General features: G+C 45.3%; 2 protein-coding genes across 2 annotated transcripts in view; one reads left to right on the top strand and one right to left on the bottom strand.

Annotated features, from left to right (window-relative positions):
• Window positions 1-5,338, bottom strand: part of MAP3K21 (mitogen-activated protein kinase kinase kinase 21) — a 41,226-nt gene extending 35,888 nt beyond the window's left edge. The window contains exon 1 of the mRNA XM_041485504.1: window positions 4,520-5,338. Within this exon, the coding sequence (XP_041341438.1) occupies window positions 4,520-5,255 (736 nt within the window). The 5' untranslated portion in view covers window positions 5,256-5,338. The remainder of the gene's footprint in view (window positions 1-4,519) is intronic.
• A 4,470-nt stretch (window positions 5,339-9,808) lies between these two features.
• PCNX2 (pecanex 2) overlaps window positions 9,809-15,543 on the top strand; it is a 150,885-nt gene continuing 145,150 nt past the window's right edge. Inside the window, exon 1 of the mRNA XM_041485485.1 lies at window positions 9,809-9,961. Coding sequence (XP_041341419.1) covers window positions 9,809-9,961 — 153 coding nt within the window. The remainder of the gene's footprint in view (window positions 9,962-15,543) is intronic.

A 15,543-nucleotide genomic window follows, 5' to 3' on the forward strand; every position in this document is an offset into this window, starting at 1 on the left:
AACTTTATTTTCAAAGGAAGTTACACTGAAGCTAAAATCTACCGAAAAGCCATTTCTTTCTCTCAAAACTACCAAAGACAATTGTAATAGAATGTTATTTTGAATCCTCTTGGTAACTGACCAAGATTCTGCATTTCAAACATTTAATAACAGCTGTACTTGTGATGTGAACAAGTCTTAACCTCTTCAAAAGAGTTAAGAGACAAATTATGCACCCTAGTGATTTCAGAATAAATAAAATCAATTCAGAAAATGGCAGATAGGCTTAACTCTAGTTTCTTACTCTTCCTCTCCCTGAACAGCTAGCCTAAAACTGCTACACAGAGAAGTCTGAGAAAAAGCAGTTTTTATGAATTCTGGAAAACATTTCCATCTTATTTTAAAAGGTGTTTAATAACATAACTTGAGCAATTCTGCTGCAAATAACCTGTAAAAGCAAAGAACCAGAGATAATTTGTTCTTGCTTTTCTCAACCTCCAGGACACCTTGCCTCATCAAAAGCAACTGATTCAACAGTTCTGTCAAAACACAACACACTTCCTTTTAAGGTTTTAAAATCAAATGGTTTCTATTCTCTAACTACTACTCATTATACTAGTTTGAAGAACATGACATTACAGTGAGTTGCCCTCTCGTATGTTTGATTCCTTCAGATTCCAAGTAGTTCTCATTAGCACTGTCACTTCCATGGCCTTATTCAACAAACCTTGAAACACAAGTTGACCTCGACAATTTGAAAAAGTAATATAAACTCAATGCCCTTCAGAGAACTGAGGGCTGCAAAGGACCCTGGATTGCTGGAGGAGCTGCTGAAAGCCACAGCAAACCAAACCCTTCTGGCATATCTATCTATGACAAGTGAGTACAGAGCACTTTATCAGTACTGTGTTAGTACACTTTATCTACACAAAACCAAGTCTATAATCATGGATAGGTCTATGCCATAAGCAAGACATTCTGAACTTATTGCAATGCTTCCTAAACATACACAAGGCTGCTGCTGAGATAAGAGCGTATTTTTTTTTAAGGCAGAAGCAGTACAAAGTCTGAAATCAACCCCAGAATCACAAACCTCTGTTTTCTCTACCCTTGACTTCAGAAAGTGAAAATGTGGCATACTCTAGCTGAACATATTACTAGCTTTCTTCAGGATAGAACAATCAGGGAAGGCTGTGCTGAGCCCTTACACAACTACAGGTCTTATAACTAGTAGGGTGTCCTTGCTCAGAAGCAAGAAATTTCATTCCCTCAGAGAAAAAAGTTGCCCTTCCAAAGGGTCAGAAAAACAGCCGAGATGTGGTAAAAAGACACACATAAGTATTAGTGTCTAGTCTTGTAGACGAATTCCTGTCTTCTATTTCCAGTAAAACCTAAATTTTTTTCATAATCAGCTGGCATGCTAAATCAAGAATAAGCTCCTACCCAGAAGACAGAGTTAGGAATAGTCAAGCATTTTTACAATTTTTAAGACATCTTTTTGGTTAAAGCATCAATTAATTCAGAATTCCTTGACTAATAATGATGGCTTGAAAAAATTAAAATTTTCTTCCATTATTTTTATTCAGATTTTAGATTAGGCAAATTTCCCCTCTTAATCTTTTATTTTAGATTATGTCTTTAATCTATAAAGTGTATTGAGGAAGAACTGGTTATGAGAAGTTATCCTTAAAACAGGCCATGATATTTGTCAAGTGAAATTTCTCACTACTTCAGCCACACAAGGTTTTGTAAAGTACCCACAATTGGTAAGGCAACATTAGAGACCATGGTTACTATATTTCACTTAATCACACATATCTAAAGTTAAGTGTTCTTTACACCTTTGTTTTGTCTGCTTTTGAAAAGTCTGTAAATTTAAATTTATTTTACGTGGACTCCAGAACTGAAGAAACTCTTTCTGCTGTTAATAAAACTCATGAGTTGCACTTCACTTCCCTGTCAGCCTTCAAAACCAAGTTTGTTAGTTTTCCTTTCCAATACCGAAAACATTTGTTTACCTATTAATTTCCCTTACTCTGGCAGAAACACAAACCTTTTCCCACCTCCCAAAAAGAGCCCATAAAACAAGAGCATTCAAATCTAGACAGTCACTGCTGTTAATAAAAGCTGACTGCTCTCATGGCTCTTTGTTTTTGTGTGTGTTTGTGGCACTTTCTCTCCAGTCCTGTCAATCTGGCATCAGTGAAGCCACGCCAGATATGCTAGAAAGATCCCAGCTCCATAAAACTGCACAGAGAAAAGTAACGTGCTTGCCTTTGAGATGCTTGCTATTGCCTGCCAACCACAAGCCCAGACACATACCTTTCCTGGATCAAATACACTGGAAGAAGGGGCTCCCTTTCCCTGGCTGGAAAAATTAGTTCTTGCCTACTTGCTAGGGAAATAGTTTGATAAGCATTCCTTACCACACCATAATAAGGACAGTAATTTTTCTAATTTATTGTCTGAGGAATTAAAAACATCCTTCTTAACAAAATTAACTAAATAAGCACAAAACTGATACATTCATATACTACCTAGAGCTGCTTAAGGGCAAGCACTGAACCACCATCAGCAGCAGTGCCTGGAAAGCAGTGATGAGCAGGTGAGGAATGGGTGCTGCCAGACCCCTGTCTGGAGCTGCAGCCACTGCAAAACTGTTACTATCCATGCCAAGCAAGTCACTCAGTCAACCCTGGCAGCATTCCACCCCCACTGTGCAAGACTGCAAAAGACAGAAAAAGAATGAAGGGAAATCTTTGATGAATGGATGGGTTACCAGAACAGGGGATACTGCCATGACTTGCAGTCATTTTAAATTCATGTTGTTGAACAGTGTATGGTACCACCAGAGCACCATTGTCTTCTAACACTATCATTTAGGTGGATGGTCAAGAGACATAATTCTATTTAGCATATTCAATACTTCTTCAAACTAAGAAGTTTGTTTGAAGTGTCTTGCTAAGATTAAGAAACACAGGTGAGAGATCTAACTAGCTCAAGTTAAGTGCATCTGCAACAGGAGTTAGCAATGGAAGCAGTGAATAGGCACCCAGGCTGTGGTTATAATCAGAATTATATTTTTGAAATGCTCTGCCATTACCCCTATATGAAAAGATGACAATGGTAACCAGTTCTCAGCAGTACTCCACTCAGCTCACAGTGTTATGCTAAACAACAGGGTTATGACTTTGTTTCAGACACAAGCTTTGTCACTGTCATTAACATGCTGCTAGCATGCAGCAGCCCACACTAAGGAGAGCCATTAAATACTCAAGGTGCAGCAGCTCATTCCTTACACAGCAGCAAACTAAAAGGGCACAAGCTGGCTACAGACCACTTGCTAGAAATAAAGGTGTTTGCTATGACGCTAAACGTCCAAGAGTTCACCGCCTGTGCTACAAACAGAACCACAAACACAGCTGAGCTAGGTTCTTTCTTTATCAAACAAATAGTGAAAGTATTCTCAGAACAGTCAGTCCCATGACTGAGCCTTGTCTCAACAGGCCATGCATGGTGACCTTCACGACACACAGCCTCTTAAACAAAGTGCTTCAAAGTTGAATGAAGCTTTTTTATTTCTACTGGACTCCTAACTGGAAAAAAAAAAAAAAAAGACTAACACATTGCTGTTTTGAAACATTCAAAACAAAAAGGAAAGAGTTGAGACAGTTTCAGATATTTATGGAAACACACTGATTTCCACTTTCAGGTCATCATTTCTGAACACAACTACAGCGGCAAGCCATAAACACGCTATTCTAGTAAGCCAGCTTTCCAAATGCACAGTGGCAAAAATCTTAGATGTTTCAGTTTTGTCAGACGGACCAAGAAGCCATTAAGCACGAATTGAGCAACTCCCTCATTCCTGCAGGTGCATTTGCCCATGCCAAGGGATGAAAGCAAATCTGGCATCTGAACAACAGTTTCTACTGGTTTTAAGGTACTTATCTTTTCCACCTCAATACTGGCTAAGTGGGTAAATTTTAGCAATGTTAAATGTATGCAGTGAAAACCAGAAGCACATATGATTGTTCGACAGCGAAACAGAAGCGATACCCTTATTAAATCTTTTCTTTACAAGGCACTTGGTTCCTTGGGTTAGTTTTAAAGGCCAGGACCACACAACGCATCAGAGTAAATATAGCCTTGTAGACTTGCAACTGTGGTTGCACACAGAATTTTATCCCGCTCTGAGTGAGCTTCCCTCCGAGGGGGCAGGACTTTTCGTGCGCTGAAGGTACCCCCGGTTCCTCCCGACCTTTCCACGAGTTCGTAGCCAGCTCACAGCCCGGCAAACCGACCTGCCGCTTGCCCAAACTTCTGGCACTGGGTGCCCGAGTTGCGACACCCATCCCCCGGTGGAACAGGGCTCTCGGACGGAGCCCGTCCAGGCCCGGCCATCCGCCCCCGCGCCGCGGCCACGCCGGGCTCACGCCGGGACCCCCCCGGGCCCAGCGGCCTAAGGCGGGGACATCCCCTCGCCGCCGCGGTCCGAAGGTCCCTCGTCACCTCCCCCCACGTCCCGCCCGGGACTCACTGTTGCTCGACTTGAGGTCCCGGTGCAGGATGGGGACGATGGCCTCGTCGTGCAGGTAGAGCATGCCGCGGGCGATCTGCACCGCCCAGTTCACCAAGATGTGCGGGGGGATGCGGCGGCCCCCGCGGGCGGCCGCGGCCCCGGGGGCGGCGGCCAGGGCCCTGTTGAGGGATCCGCCGCGGGCGAACTCCATGACGAGGCAGAGGTTGGGCTCCCGCAGGCAGACCCCGTGCAGGGCGATGATGTTGGGGTGCCGCAGCATGGAGAAGAGCTTGGCCTCCTGCCGCACGCTCTCCGCCGTGGCCGTGATGTCCTCGTCGGGGTCCTGCCGTGCCGCCTTCACGGCCACCTCGCGGCCCCGCCAGGTGGCTCGGTACACCTTCCCGAAGCCCCCCACGCCGATGATCTCCTGCAACTCCAGGTGCTGGAAGTCGATCTCCGTTAGGCTCCCCGCGGGGTCCCCCCGCCCGCCGCCCCCTGCCGCCGCTCCACCGCGGGGCTGGCGGGTCACGTAGTTGGCCGGGAAGATGCCGAGGCGGTGGCGGATCTTCCCCGCCCACCAGCCGTCGTCGCCGGACACCGCCGCGTCCTGAGACAGCACTTCCACCACGTCCCCTCGCCGCAGGCTCAGCTCGTCCTCGCCGCTCGCCTCGTAGTCGTACAGCGCCGTCCACAGCGGGCACGGACCCCCGCTGCCACCGGCGGCCGCCGCCGCCCCGGCGCCCGGCAGAGCCATGGCAGCGACTTCAGCCCCGGCGGCCACCGGCGGCAGCGCCACCAACGCGGCAACACCCGAGCAGCCCCATCCTCACCTGCCGCCGCCGCCGCCGAGCGGGAGCCCGCCGCCGCGGGGCTCCGGCAGGGAGAGCGCAGGCGCGCGCGGGAAAGGCGGGGAGGGCAGCGCCTGTGCCCCGCGCTCGCCCGGGCCCGCCCATTGGCCGCCCGCCGTCACGTGGCGCGGGGCGCGGCGGGCCGAGCGGTCGGTGCGGTGCCGCGGAGCCGGGGAAGCGGCGGAGGGAGCTGTGACCCCCCCCGGGGGCTGCAGACCGGGCCGAGCGCTTGTACCTCCGCCATAGCTTGCTCTCTCCTTCCTTGTGCGGTATTGGGGCTCGTTTGGAACAAACCCCAAGCGGGTTCTGAAGAAACCGAGCTTCCGCGGTTTGTGCTTGCTCTGCCACCTGCCTCCGCTGCTCCTGGGCTCTCGCAGAATAGGTCAGGTTGGAAGGGACCACAATGGGTTATCTGCTCCAAGCTCCCTGCTCAAGCAGCGTCATCCTAGAGCACATGGCACAGGATTGAGGCCAAGTGGTTCTTGAACATCTCCAGTGAGGGAGATTCCACGACCTCTCTGGACAATCTGTTCCAGTGTTCAATCAGCCTCACAGTAAAGCATTTCTTCCTCATATTCAGATGGAATTACCTGTGCATAAATTTCTGCCTGTTGCCCCTTATCCTATTGCTCAGCCCCACTGAAAAGAGCCTGGCTTTTGGCACCCTCCCTTTAGATACTGATAGACATTGGTGAGGTCCATCTCAGTCATCTCTTCTCGAGGCTGAACAGGCCCAGTTCCCTCAGCTCCTTGTGAGAGATGCTCCAGGTCCTTAATTATCTTTGTTGCCCTCCTCTGGACCCACTCCAACTCTCCCCTGCTCACCACCCTGTTCATGCACAGGCTGAGTCCCAGCCCTGTGTGGTGCGATCACACAATCCTTTCAATTAAGAGGTTGCCTGAAAATAGCAAATGCTGTGTAGGTACTATTTATAGGTAAAGATTCTCCTGGTTTTAAGTGGAAAAATCGTATCACTTTCTAAACTACATTTGTAGTTTCCTTGGAAGTTGGAGGGAAGTGTGTGGGCTGGGGACGCCCTCCCGTCTCACCAGCGTGGTGGGAAACAGTGGTTCAAAGTGGAAGGAAATGAGTTTTCATGCCAGGAGCCAATCACTGTGCTGTGGGACCTGTGGTTATGGATGTGGCTGCTGCCAGCAGAGGCCCTGAGGAGGACAGTAAAGGCTCAGGAAAAGTGTAAAACTGCACTGCTGGGTAGAATAACCTGGTGCAATGAACACTCAATGTTTTGCACAAAACCCTACATTCAGAGCACTGTACATCTCTACATAAACACAAAATTTGCAGCTGGATACTGCAGAACTAAGGTTTCAACATAAAGAGAGTAATTAAAAAAAATTAGAATTACAGTATTCAAAAATCGTAAATTTTTGTTTACTCCACTATATAACTATAGTTATACACAACACAAAAATACAATTATGCTAAAGTGACTTACTGAACCACATTAACCAAAAGGAAAGATTGCAGAACCAGCATGTCTATCAAGTCTTCTCCCATTTCCTTTAATATAACATTGCCTTGCAGCTATTCAGAGAGGTAATTACAAGCCTTTCCCTTATCTGCATATTTGCCTTATTATAAAAGCCATAAAGTATGTTGTAATACAAGCGTTCTGCCACACAAATTCCACCTTGTATTTTGTTATCTAAAAGAATCTGCAGGAACTAATTAAGTGTGGAATGTTTTGGGTCAGACAAGGTATTGGTTGCAGTACAATGAAATGTTTAAATATTTATCTAGAGCTATTATTCCAAAATTTGCTTTCTGAAGTGCCAACTATCCACTAGCAATCACTGCACTCAGGTTAGACTTTGCTCAGTGTTTCTTCAGCACCCAGCGCTCCAGGACCTTGGTGTATAGTTGCTGTTCCTAGGAGTTCAAATAATGACCCAAAACAGTGTCAAGTGCCCTTAACTTTCCTGACGGCTCCACCTAGTGGAGTTACCGGTTAAAAGAGCAGCGTACAGACGGCGCAGACCCTCACTGGCATCTCTGTTGAGAAGAGGTCCCTTTTTTTCATCTTTGGCACTCCTGCAGCTGTGTAGCTACAATACTGTGCATCTACGTTGTGTCCAGAACACATATCCTGACCAGGAAATTACAGGAACCCTTCATAACTGCAAATATCCTTATATCAAAAAAAAATACTTGTTGTCCAAAGATGAGGAAGAGTTGAAAGATTTGAGTGATCTACGGACAAGTGCCATGGTTTAACCCCAGTCAGCAGCCAAGCCCCACGCAGGCACTCACTCACTCCCCCACCAGTAGGATTGAGGAGAGGATCAGAAGAGTAAAAATGAGAAAACTTGTGGGTTAAGACAGTTTAATAGGGAAAGGAAAGCCACACTCACAAGCAAAGCAAAACAAGGAATTAATTTACCACTTTCCATGGGCAGGCAGGTGTTCAGTCACCTCCAGGAGATCAGGGTCCCATCACATGTAATAGTTACTTGGGAAGAAAAGTAACTAAGACACCATCACTACAAATGTCCCCCTCCTCCTCTTTCTTCCCCCCACTTGATATACTGAGCATGATGGTCTAGAATATCCCTTTGGGCAGTTTCAGTTACCTGTCCTGTTTATGCTCCCTCCCAGTTTTTCTTTTTTGTACCTCCTCACTGACAGGACATGAGACACAAAAAGATTTAAGACAAACATGGCATAGCAGCAACCAAAATATCACTGTGTTACTAACAGTATTCTCATATGGAATCCAAAACACAGCACTGTACCAGCTACTGAGAAGAAAATTGACTCTATCCTAGCCAAAACCAGGACAACAAGTCAACCTAATATCAATTGCAGTCTGCATTATTAGGCCTTCCACATTTTACCCTACATGAGTTAGAGGTCTCAAAAAACAGAAGAGAGGAGGTTTTGAAGAAGCTTTCTATTTGCACCCTAGTTTACCCGCCTTTCTATTTTGGAGCTGTGCACGTCAACAAAATCTTTTGCTAGTCTGCCTGTGGGAAAATGACTCAAGTAGTTTCTGAAACTTCACATTTTTAGTTCTCATACATCAACAACATTATTCATAGCTGCATATTGCACTTGATTCAGTCATTACAATTGGTTTAATAAACTGTGTAATCTTTGAAAAGAACGTGCAAAGGATAAAAAAAAGTTTACAACAAAGCAGAAGTTTGGGCAAGATGTGTTTACAGGAGTAGCACATGAGGCATGGCCAGGACTGTGTCTCCTTCATACAGCTCAGGAAACTTCCCAAGGTCACACTGAGCAAGTATTCAAGCCCCAAGGCTGTAGATCCTCAGGCATCTAATGGTGGCAGTGCTGCTGAGGGAGACGATGCCATTCCTCCCCTGCTCCCAAAGTCTTGTTCACAGTGCTGTATCATCTCTCCCATCAGGCCAAAACTAGCATCCAGCATGGCCACGCTGCCTGCAACATCGGGAAGAAAGCTGAGGTACGTGGTTCATGAGCTCACAATTACTATAATAGCATCTGTGGTCTCTTACTTTTGTCAAAAAAAAAAAAAAAAATCCATACAAAGCGCAGCAGAATGGCATGTTTGGTTTGTGAAACTATAGCCACGGTCAGGAACAACTGAAATAGAGTAAATTTGGTGATGTGCAAGTTGATAGATGTATCCATTACACACATGCATCCTTCACAAAAATGACTGTAATAAAGGTCCATACACGTGGAACTGTCCCTAGAAGGGGCCGGTGACACATTAAGATTGAATTTCACCACTATTTTCTGATGGTCAGGGATGGGAGGTGGTGAGCACCGTGTGAGGTTGTCCTGGTGTTCACAACCCACCCTTGTACCCCTTCCTTCGGAGGTGTCCCATAAGAATATACCTGGTATCCTTATGCCTCATTCTTCACCGACTTTAGTCTCCCCTGCCCAAGGCTTCCACTCATCTCCATCACCTTTTCAGCCCCCCTCCCCCTCACTTCGCCTATGCTTCCTCCAACCCGCCCCTACCTCCTCACTCCGCTAGTTTGAGGTCAGCTGCGTGAAACTCTTCAACTAGGGCAGACTGGGCTTTTTCCTAAACCCATTCTTGAAAGAATCCGAATTTTTTTTGGAGGAATATCCCCACATCCCGCCCAAAACACATCTCAAGTCAACGCAAAACGGGCGACACTAAAGTTGGGCAGAGCTCGCAGATCGGAAACTCGTGATGTATCGGGCAGGATCAGTGAGAACCCGGCGGTGGGGGAGTGGCCGGCGAGGCGCGCAGCCCAGCTAGCGGCCGCCGGGGCTGCCCCTGTGCCGCGCTTTTTTTGCACCTGTGAACGCACCTCGCGGTGCCCGGGGCGGGACGCGGCCGTGACGGACACCCCCGCGCCAGAACCGCCCCCTCTCCGCCGCGGCTCGGCCCGGCCCCGCTCCGCCCCGCGGCCTCCGAGCGCTGCCGCCGCTCCGCGGGCGGCTGAGGGGCGGCGGTGGCGGCGGCGGGGGGCGGCCATGGTGTCGCCGGCGGCGCGGCTGGTGGGGCAGGGCGTGTGGGCGGCGCTGACCGGGGGCTGGTACCACGACCCGGAGCAGGGCGCCTTCACCAACAGCTGCCACCTCTATCTGTGGCTGTTCCTGCTGACGCTGCCCATGGCCCTGCACCTGGTGAGAGGGGCTGGGGGGCGGGCGGCAGCGGGTGCCGGGGTGGGAGCCGCGGGCCCCGGCCCGCAGGCGGCAGCGGCGAGGGCGTGTGCGCTCAGCCGGCTGTATACTGCCCTCCGGGGGGCTGAAATATTGGGCATTCTGGGCTTTACCTGAGGGGTTTGTGTCTAAAGGTTAACGGGGTGAGTCCGCCGGCTGCGCTAGGCGGGGGCCGGACCCTTAGCCCTGCCGAAGGAGTTGGGTAGAGGTGCGGCGCTGGCCTCTGTAAGTGCTGAATGACCGTGGGACGTTTGTTCAAAAATCTCTTTTGGAGACAGGTGTTTTGGTTTTGTTTTTTTAAGTTTGATCCAGTCTTACCTGCTGAGAAGGGTAAATAAATGGAAAAATCCAGATACCATGTAATTAATACGCCTTGCTGAAAGTCACTGGTGAATCACATGGCTTTTTGTGACATGCTTTTTGCTTTGTGCTGAAATTTAAACTTTGCAAGTGAATAATGACTAGAGTTTGTTTGCTGGACTTTAAAATTTATTTTCCTGAAAAGCTTGAAACTTTTGCTCTTGTTTTTGTGTGCTTTCCTACTGTGTGAGAAAAGCTTAAAGTGTGCTGGATCATCGAATCTATTTTGGTGTGTCCTTCAGTGATTACAGGGTAATATTGTTTCCGTTTGAAGCGGTTTCCATCCATTTGGTTCCTGGAGTGACTCAACTAAATTCTCATAATTCTAAATAGGTTTCTTCACTCTACGTGGTCAGATATGGGCCTGATTATCAAAAGCAAAGAGCATTTATGAATCCCCTTGCAATACCAGTGGAAAGCAAATCTTGTATTTTTAAGTGTGAATTGTTATTGGAAATTTGTGGCATTGTGGATTGCAGTGAATTCCTGTAAGAGTGGCTCATGGAGTTAATGAACCAGAATAACAATATGCTTTCTTCTGATTGGTTGCATGTTTCCTATGCAAACCAGTAAGAGTCTTACATTGTAGGATTTGCTGTCCAAGTCATAAGTGTGATTAAAAAGGAAAAAAATTTGAAGGCTAGCTTTTTTATCCCAGTTGATATTCATATGTATCTGGAAGGATTCTTGTGGAAAACGTCTGAACTGAAGAAGGTGTGGAGGTTGCACAAAAGAACACTAGGTTGTAGGTCAGAGCTAAGGTAGAAGTAATTTTTTAAAGGGGAGCAAATGTAATTTATCTACTGAACTCTCTTGGGCATCATCTTTGCCTGTCTAGATGGACTTGCTTTTTCTGCAGACTGACTGACCTCCTGATGAATCATCTGGTTAAATGCTGGACTTGTGTTCTTGAGCTAACATATTCCTATGGGAATTCTTTGTCCTTGATAAGAATAAAGTGTTTATTATGATGGCTGCCTGACAGTAATTATGTTCTTACACATTTTCTTGTTTCCAAGTGGCTTGTTTCTAAGGCTTTGTAAACTTTATGCAAGACATTTATTCTTGCCACTTAGAAACTTGAACCTGCTTTTTAGAAAGAGGTTTTTTTCTGGTTTATAAGAAATTTTGTTTATAATATTCAGTAATGTTTGGGCTGATATTTGTTACATGCCTGACACCAATATTTTGGATTCAGCTAAAGCAGTCAGTGATGTTTCTTGAAATGGCAAAATGAAAACAGATCAGAGTACTACTTTTTAAATTTTTCATTTGCTTGGGATAATCTTTTGTTGAAGTCAGGAAGTCTCTCTGAAACAGTGTGATTTGAATCAAATGGCAAAACTCATCCATCTGTTTTTAGTTTTTTCACAGTGGCTCAGCAGAGGCGTGCTGACGGTAGCATTGAGAAGCTTAAAGTATCAAGTTGTTTCTGTTGTGTGGATCGAGAATTTCTTTCTCTAGCTTATTCAGCATGGCTTACTTTGGTACTAAGGATTCCTTTATTAGCTTTCCCCACCCCTGAAAATGCAGCTCTCTGTTTCCATTACTTTATTTTCTTTATTATTTAAACATTAAAAATGTACATTGGCTATTTGGAGCATCATTGCTGTTCAAATCAACTTTCGAAATTACAATGAGATCTCTTCTAACTGTGCCATATCAACTTTCATAATAAGAATTCAAGTTATCTTATTCCACCAAACAGTTGAGGATCCCTAGGTGTTTTGCACATGAAAATAGTGATAACTGATTAGTATTCAGCCCCTGGGCTGAATTCAGCCTCAGTAAAACACCAGTGACCTAGAGCTGCATCTTTGGGAAATACTTGTACTATAGCTTATTTTACAAGCTGCAAGAGAATGTGCATTGTGTTTGGGTGACTCCCCAAAACAATGCACTGAGTGTTTCTCCTGCCTTTTGTTGGATAGGGAACCCTTAAACTTACAGAGTTGTTACTGCTCACGCACTAGATCTTCAAATCATGCTGTGGTAGGAGAAGTACAGCATGGCAGTATAAGGGTGTGGGCACATAAATTACTCAGAGGTAAATTGTGATAAAACTAGCAGTGTGTCAGCTGCTTCCAGTCCCACTTGGCCGCCTTTTACCCCACTCTATCACTCTGTCAAAGTTAAGGATAGGTATATCTCCGCAGCAGAGATAGGCTACCCTGTTACATACTATATTTATTGCGTGGTAGGACACACTTAGAACTCAATGTACACCCCTGGAATTTTATTTGCTACCTGCTTTCCCATATTTTATATTGTGTGATGGCTATCTCTTAATATTGACCCACCTTAATTAACAGATAAACAAGGATCTTTGGCTCCAGTGTCATATCTCCCACACACATCTCTGATGGTAGTGGCTGACTGAACCACTCACTTCCCTCAGTTGTGTTGGAGACAGTGAGGCCCAGGTGCAGCACTACCTTGCTCTAGATGCCTCAGGGGCTCAAGCAGTGGGTGGGATGCATCAGGGTCTAAGCACCCTTTATCATTCAGCCCAATTTACAGGGCGTGGTGTTTTGTTCAAAGGTTACATACCTTTATGTGCATATCTCAGTCACCTCCACCTTTGTGCTACTCAAATGATGCCAGCAGACACGTGATGGAGAATGTGGCTGTTCTTCTGAAAACAATCTCTGGGCAGGCAGAAGCCCCAAGCAAAGGTGCTCCTTACGTGGTGATGTCAACCCTGTTGCATTTGCAGCAGTAAGTTGGGCCACATTTGGGGCACACCAGCCTGCATTTCTGGCTGTGACCCCACGCTATTCTGGTGCAAGGTACAACAACAGAAGCTACTGGAGAACAAAAAGTACATTATGGTAGAGTTTTTAATGGGATGAAAGAATGAAGAAAACTAGGGCTACAGCTTCCATAGAAACCTGTGGGAAGTCATGAAGCCTGCTTTCTAATGAATTTGTATTTGTGGATTTTTTTTCCATAGCTTTTAATAAGATGTCAACTTAATTGAAGCTTTTCCTGTCACTGGGGTGGCATCAAAAGGTCAGAGAGCTGTGTGGGCTCCTCTCATTAATGGAGGATGTGTGCTGCTGTGACCTTGCCCAGTGGGGTGTATTCTCTTAAAGTTTGCTGAATAATTTTTTAATCCTTTGGCTACCTTTCAACTGAGGGGATGGAGGGAAATGATGAATACACAGACACACGGTGTGATTATAAAACCTCATTTTCATAGAAAACCAGGCTAATTATAACTATAGTGCATCAAAAGTGACTCTATCATCTAATTCCTCAGTGGTCTGTAACTTAGTTCCTCCTTAGCATGGATTTTATAGCTTTCACCTGTCTGACCCTGGGAACACCAACTGCAGTCATATGACACCAGTACCTTATGCAAGAGGCCTGATTCAGAGAATGGAGGGCTTTCCATTATCATCTTTCTCCTAATTCCTCATGTGGACAGAGAGCAACCTGCTGGCTTGTAGTACTCAGCCTGCCCCAAGATTCAGAGTATTGAAGATGCACAAGATGCCATTGGCCTTCTTGGTGTGGTGAGCGCACTAAAACACAGCGTGTCTTGGACAGATGGGCACAGAGACCACGGGCTGGCGCAGGGCACAGCTCCGGTAGGTCTGGTCACAAGGCAGGGATGAGCACATGCTGCACTCAGCATTTGCTAAAACTGGCCCTTTTTTCCACTCAAAAATCTGGGAGCTTCCTTTGAGTCTCTCTTGTAGCATGCTCTCTGCACGCATAGGCTGCGCTACTGGAAATCTATTTTTGTTGTGTCCTCTTGACATTATTAATATAATATTTATTAAGCTTTATGAATGTCACCTATAAAGCACTTCTTTTCTTAGTGGACCATTCTGAGTTGATATTTAATAAGTGAGTGGTTGATCTGTGCCTTTTTGTATATACTTGAAGAGATTCCTTGGAAGGTGAACAAATCCCTCTTAAACAGTCATTACAGATAATTGGCTGTCGCTCTTTGTGAAACCAAGCAATTTCTTACTTGTTTTGTAAAAACATTGGTCATAAACCACAAATTCTTTAACCTCAAGTTCTTCAACCTCATCTACTAAGCCTCATACCCTGAGAACATGACCTTGCAAATGGATCCTATCTCTGGCCCGAGTTCACTAAATAACTGAAGGGTATGCTGGGAGTTGGTATTTACACAGTAAGTACCATGAAGTGCTCTTACCAGACTTAAGCCTCAACTTGTAGAAAGTCATGTCTGTCTTATTAGGGATCATTGGTAGTACGTATGTCCTAAATAGCTCCTCCACTATTGTGCAACAGATTCTTTGTATCTGAATCAGAATAGTCATAAAAAAGGATTCGCCTGAAAATTTTCATCTTCATGGTATGAAGTCCCAGTGAGCCAAAAGCAGCATCAGAATTGCATCCCACTTGCTTGTCACAACACAGAAATGATTCAACATATTAATTTCAACATCAAGATAAATGTGGTGACTTGTTCTAAAGATGAAATAAGCATGCCTTGTTCCCTCCCCTTTATCTGTGTGGTCGGTGTGATTTATTTATGAATTTTAAAAAATGATGGATTTAGTCTCAAAGTAAAGACCTTTCTTAAAAATTACCTTCAGCAGGCTTTTAGCAAGTCCTGAGTATTGGAAACCTTTTTTGTTTCTGTGTGTTGCTTGGGTTTTTTTGTTGTTGTTCTTGTGTGAGAATGTAGTAAATCTCTGTTTAAATAAAACCCCTGAAACTTTGAGATTAGACTCACTGTGAGACTGCAGCTGTGTAATGACAATACATAAGCATGTTCTGTGACTATAATGGTAAAGACTTTGGTACTTCAATTATAACTATAAGTGTCCATTGCTATGATTTGCCCTGTACTGTAAGGAAGTATTTGTATATAAAAAAGTTGTTAGTCTGTCATGTCTTTGAAAGAACTTTACAGAGTATAGTTGAACTGTAATTAATTTTAATGACTAAGAGCTGTAGTGCTCATCACAGATCATCAAACAGATCACAGACAGCTGCAAATTAGCAATTAAGTACTTTAGAAAAAGAATTCAAAGAGGTTGTGTCATAGTTTAACCCCAGCTGGCAACTAAGCACTACATAGCCAATCGCTCACTCCTTGAACATCAGCCTGGATAGGAGCCTCTCCAACTGTGTTTTTATTCATTTGTTTTGACTAGTCCTGACTAATTATTTAAAATTCTTCAGTGGTTAAGGTATTT

This window comes from Pyrgilauda ruficollis, unplaced genomic scaffold, assembly GCF_017590135.1.
Source record: "Pyrgilauda ruficollis isolate IOZ18807 unplaced genomic scaffold, ASM1759013v1 scaffold70, whole genome shotgun sequence".
In the NCBI taxonomy this organism is placed as follows: Eukaryota; Metazoa; Chordata; class Aves; order Passeriformes; family Passeridae; genus Pyrgilauda; species Pyrgilauda ruficollis.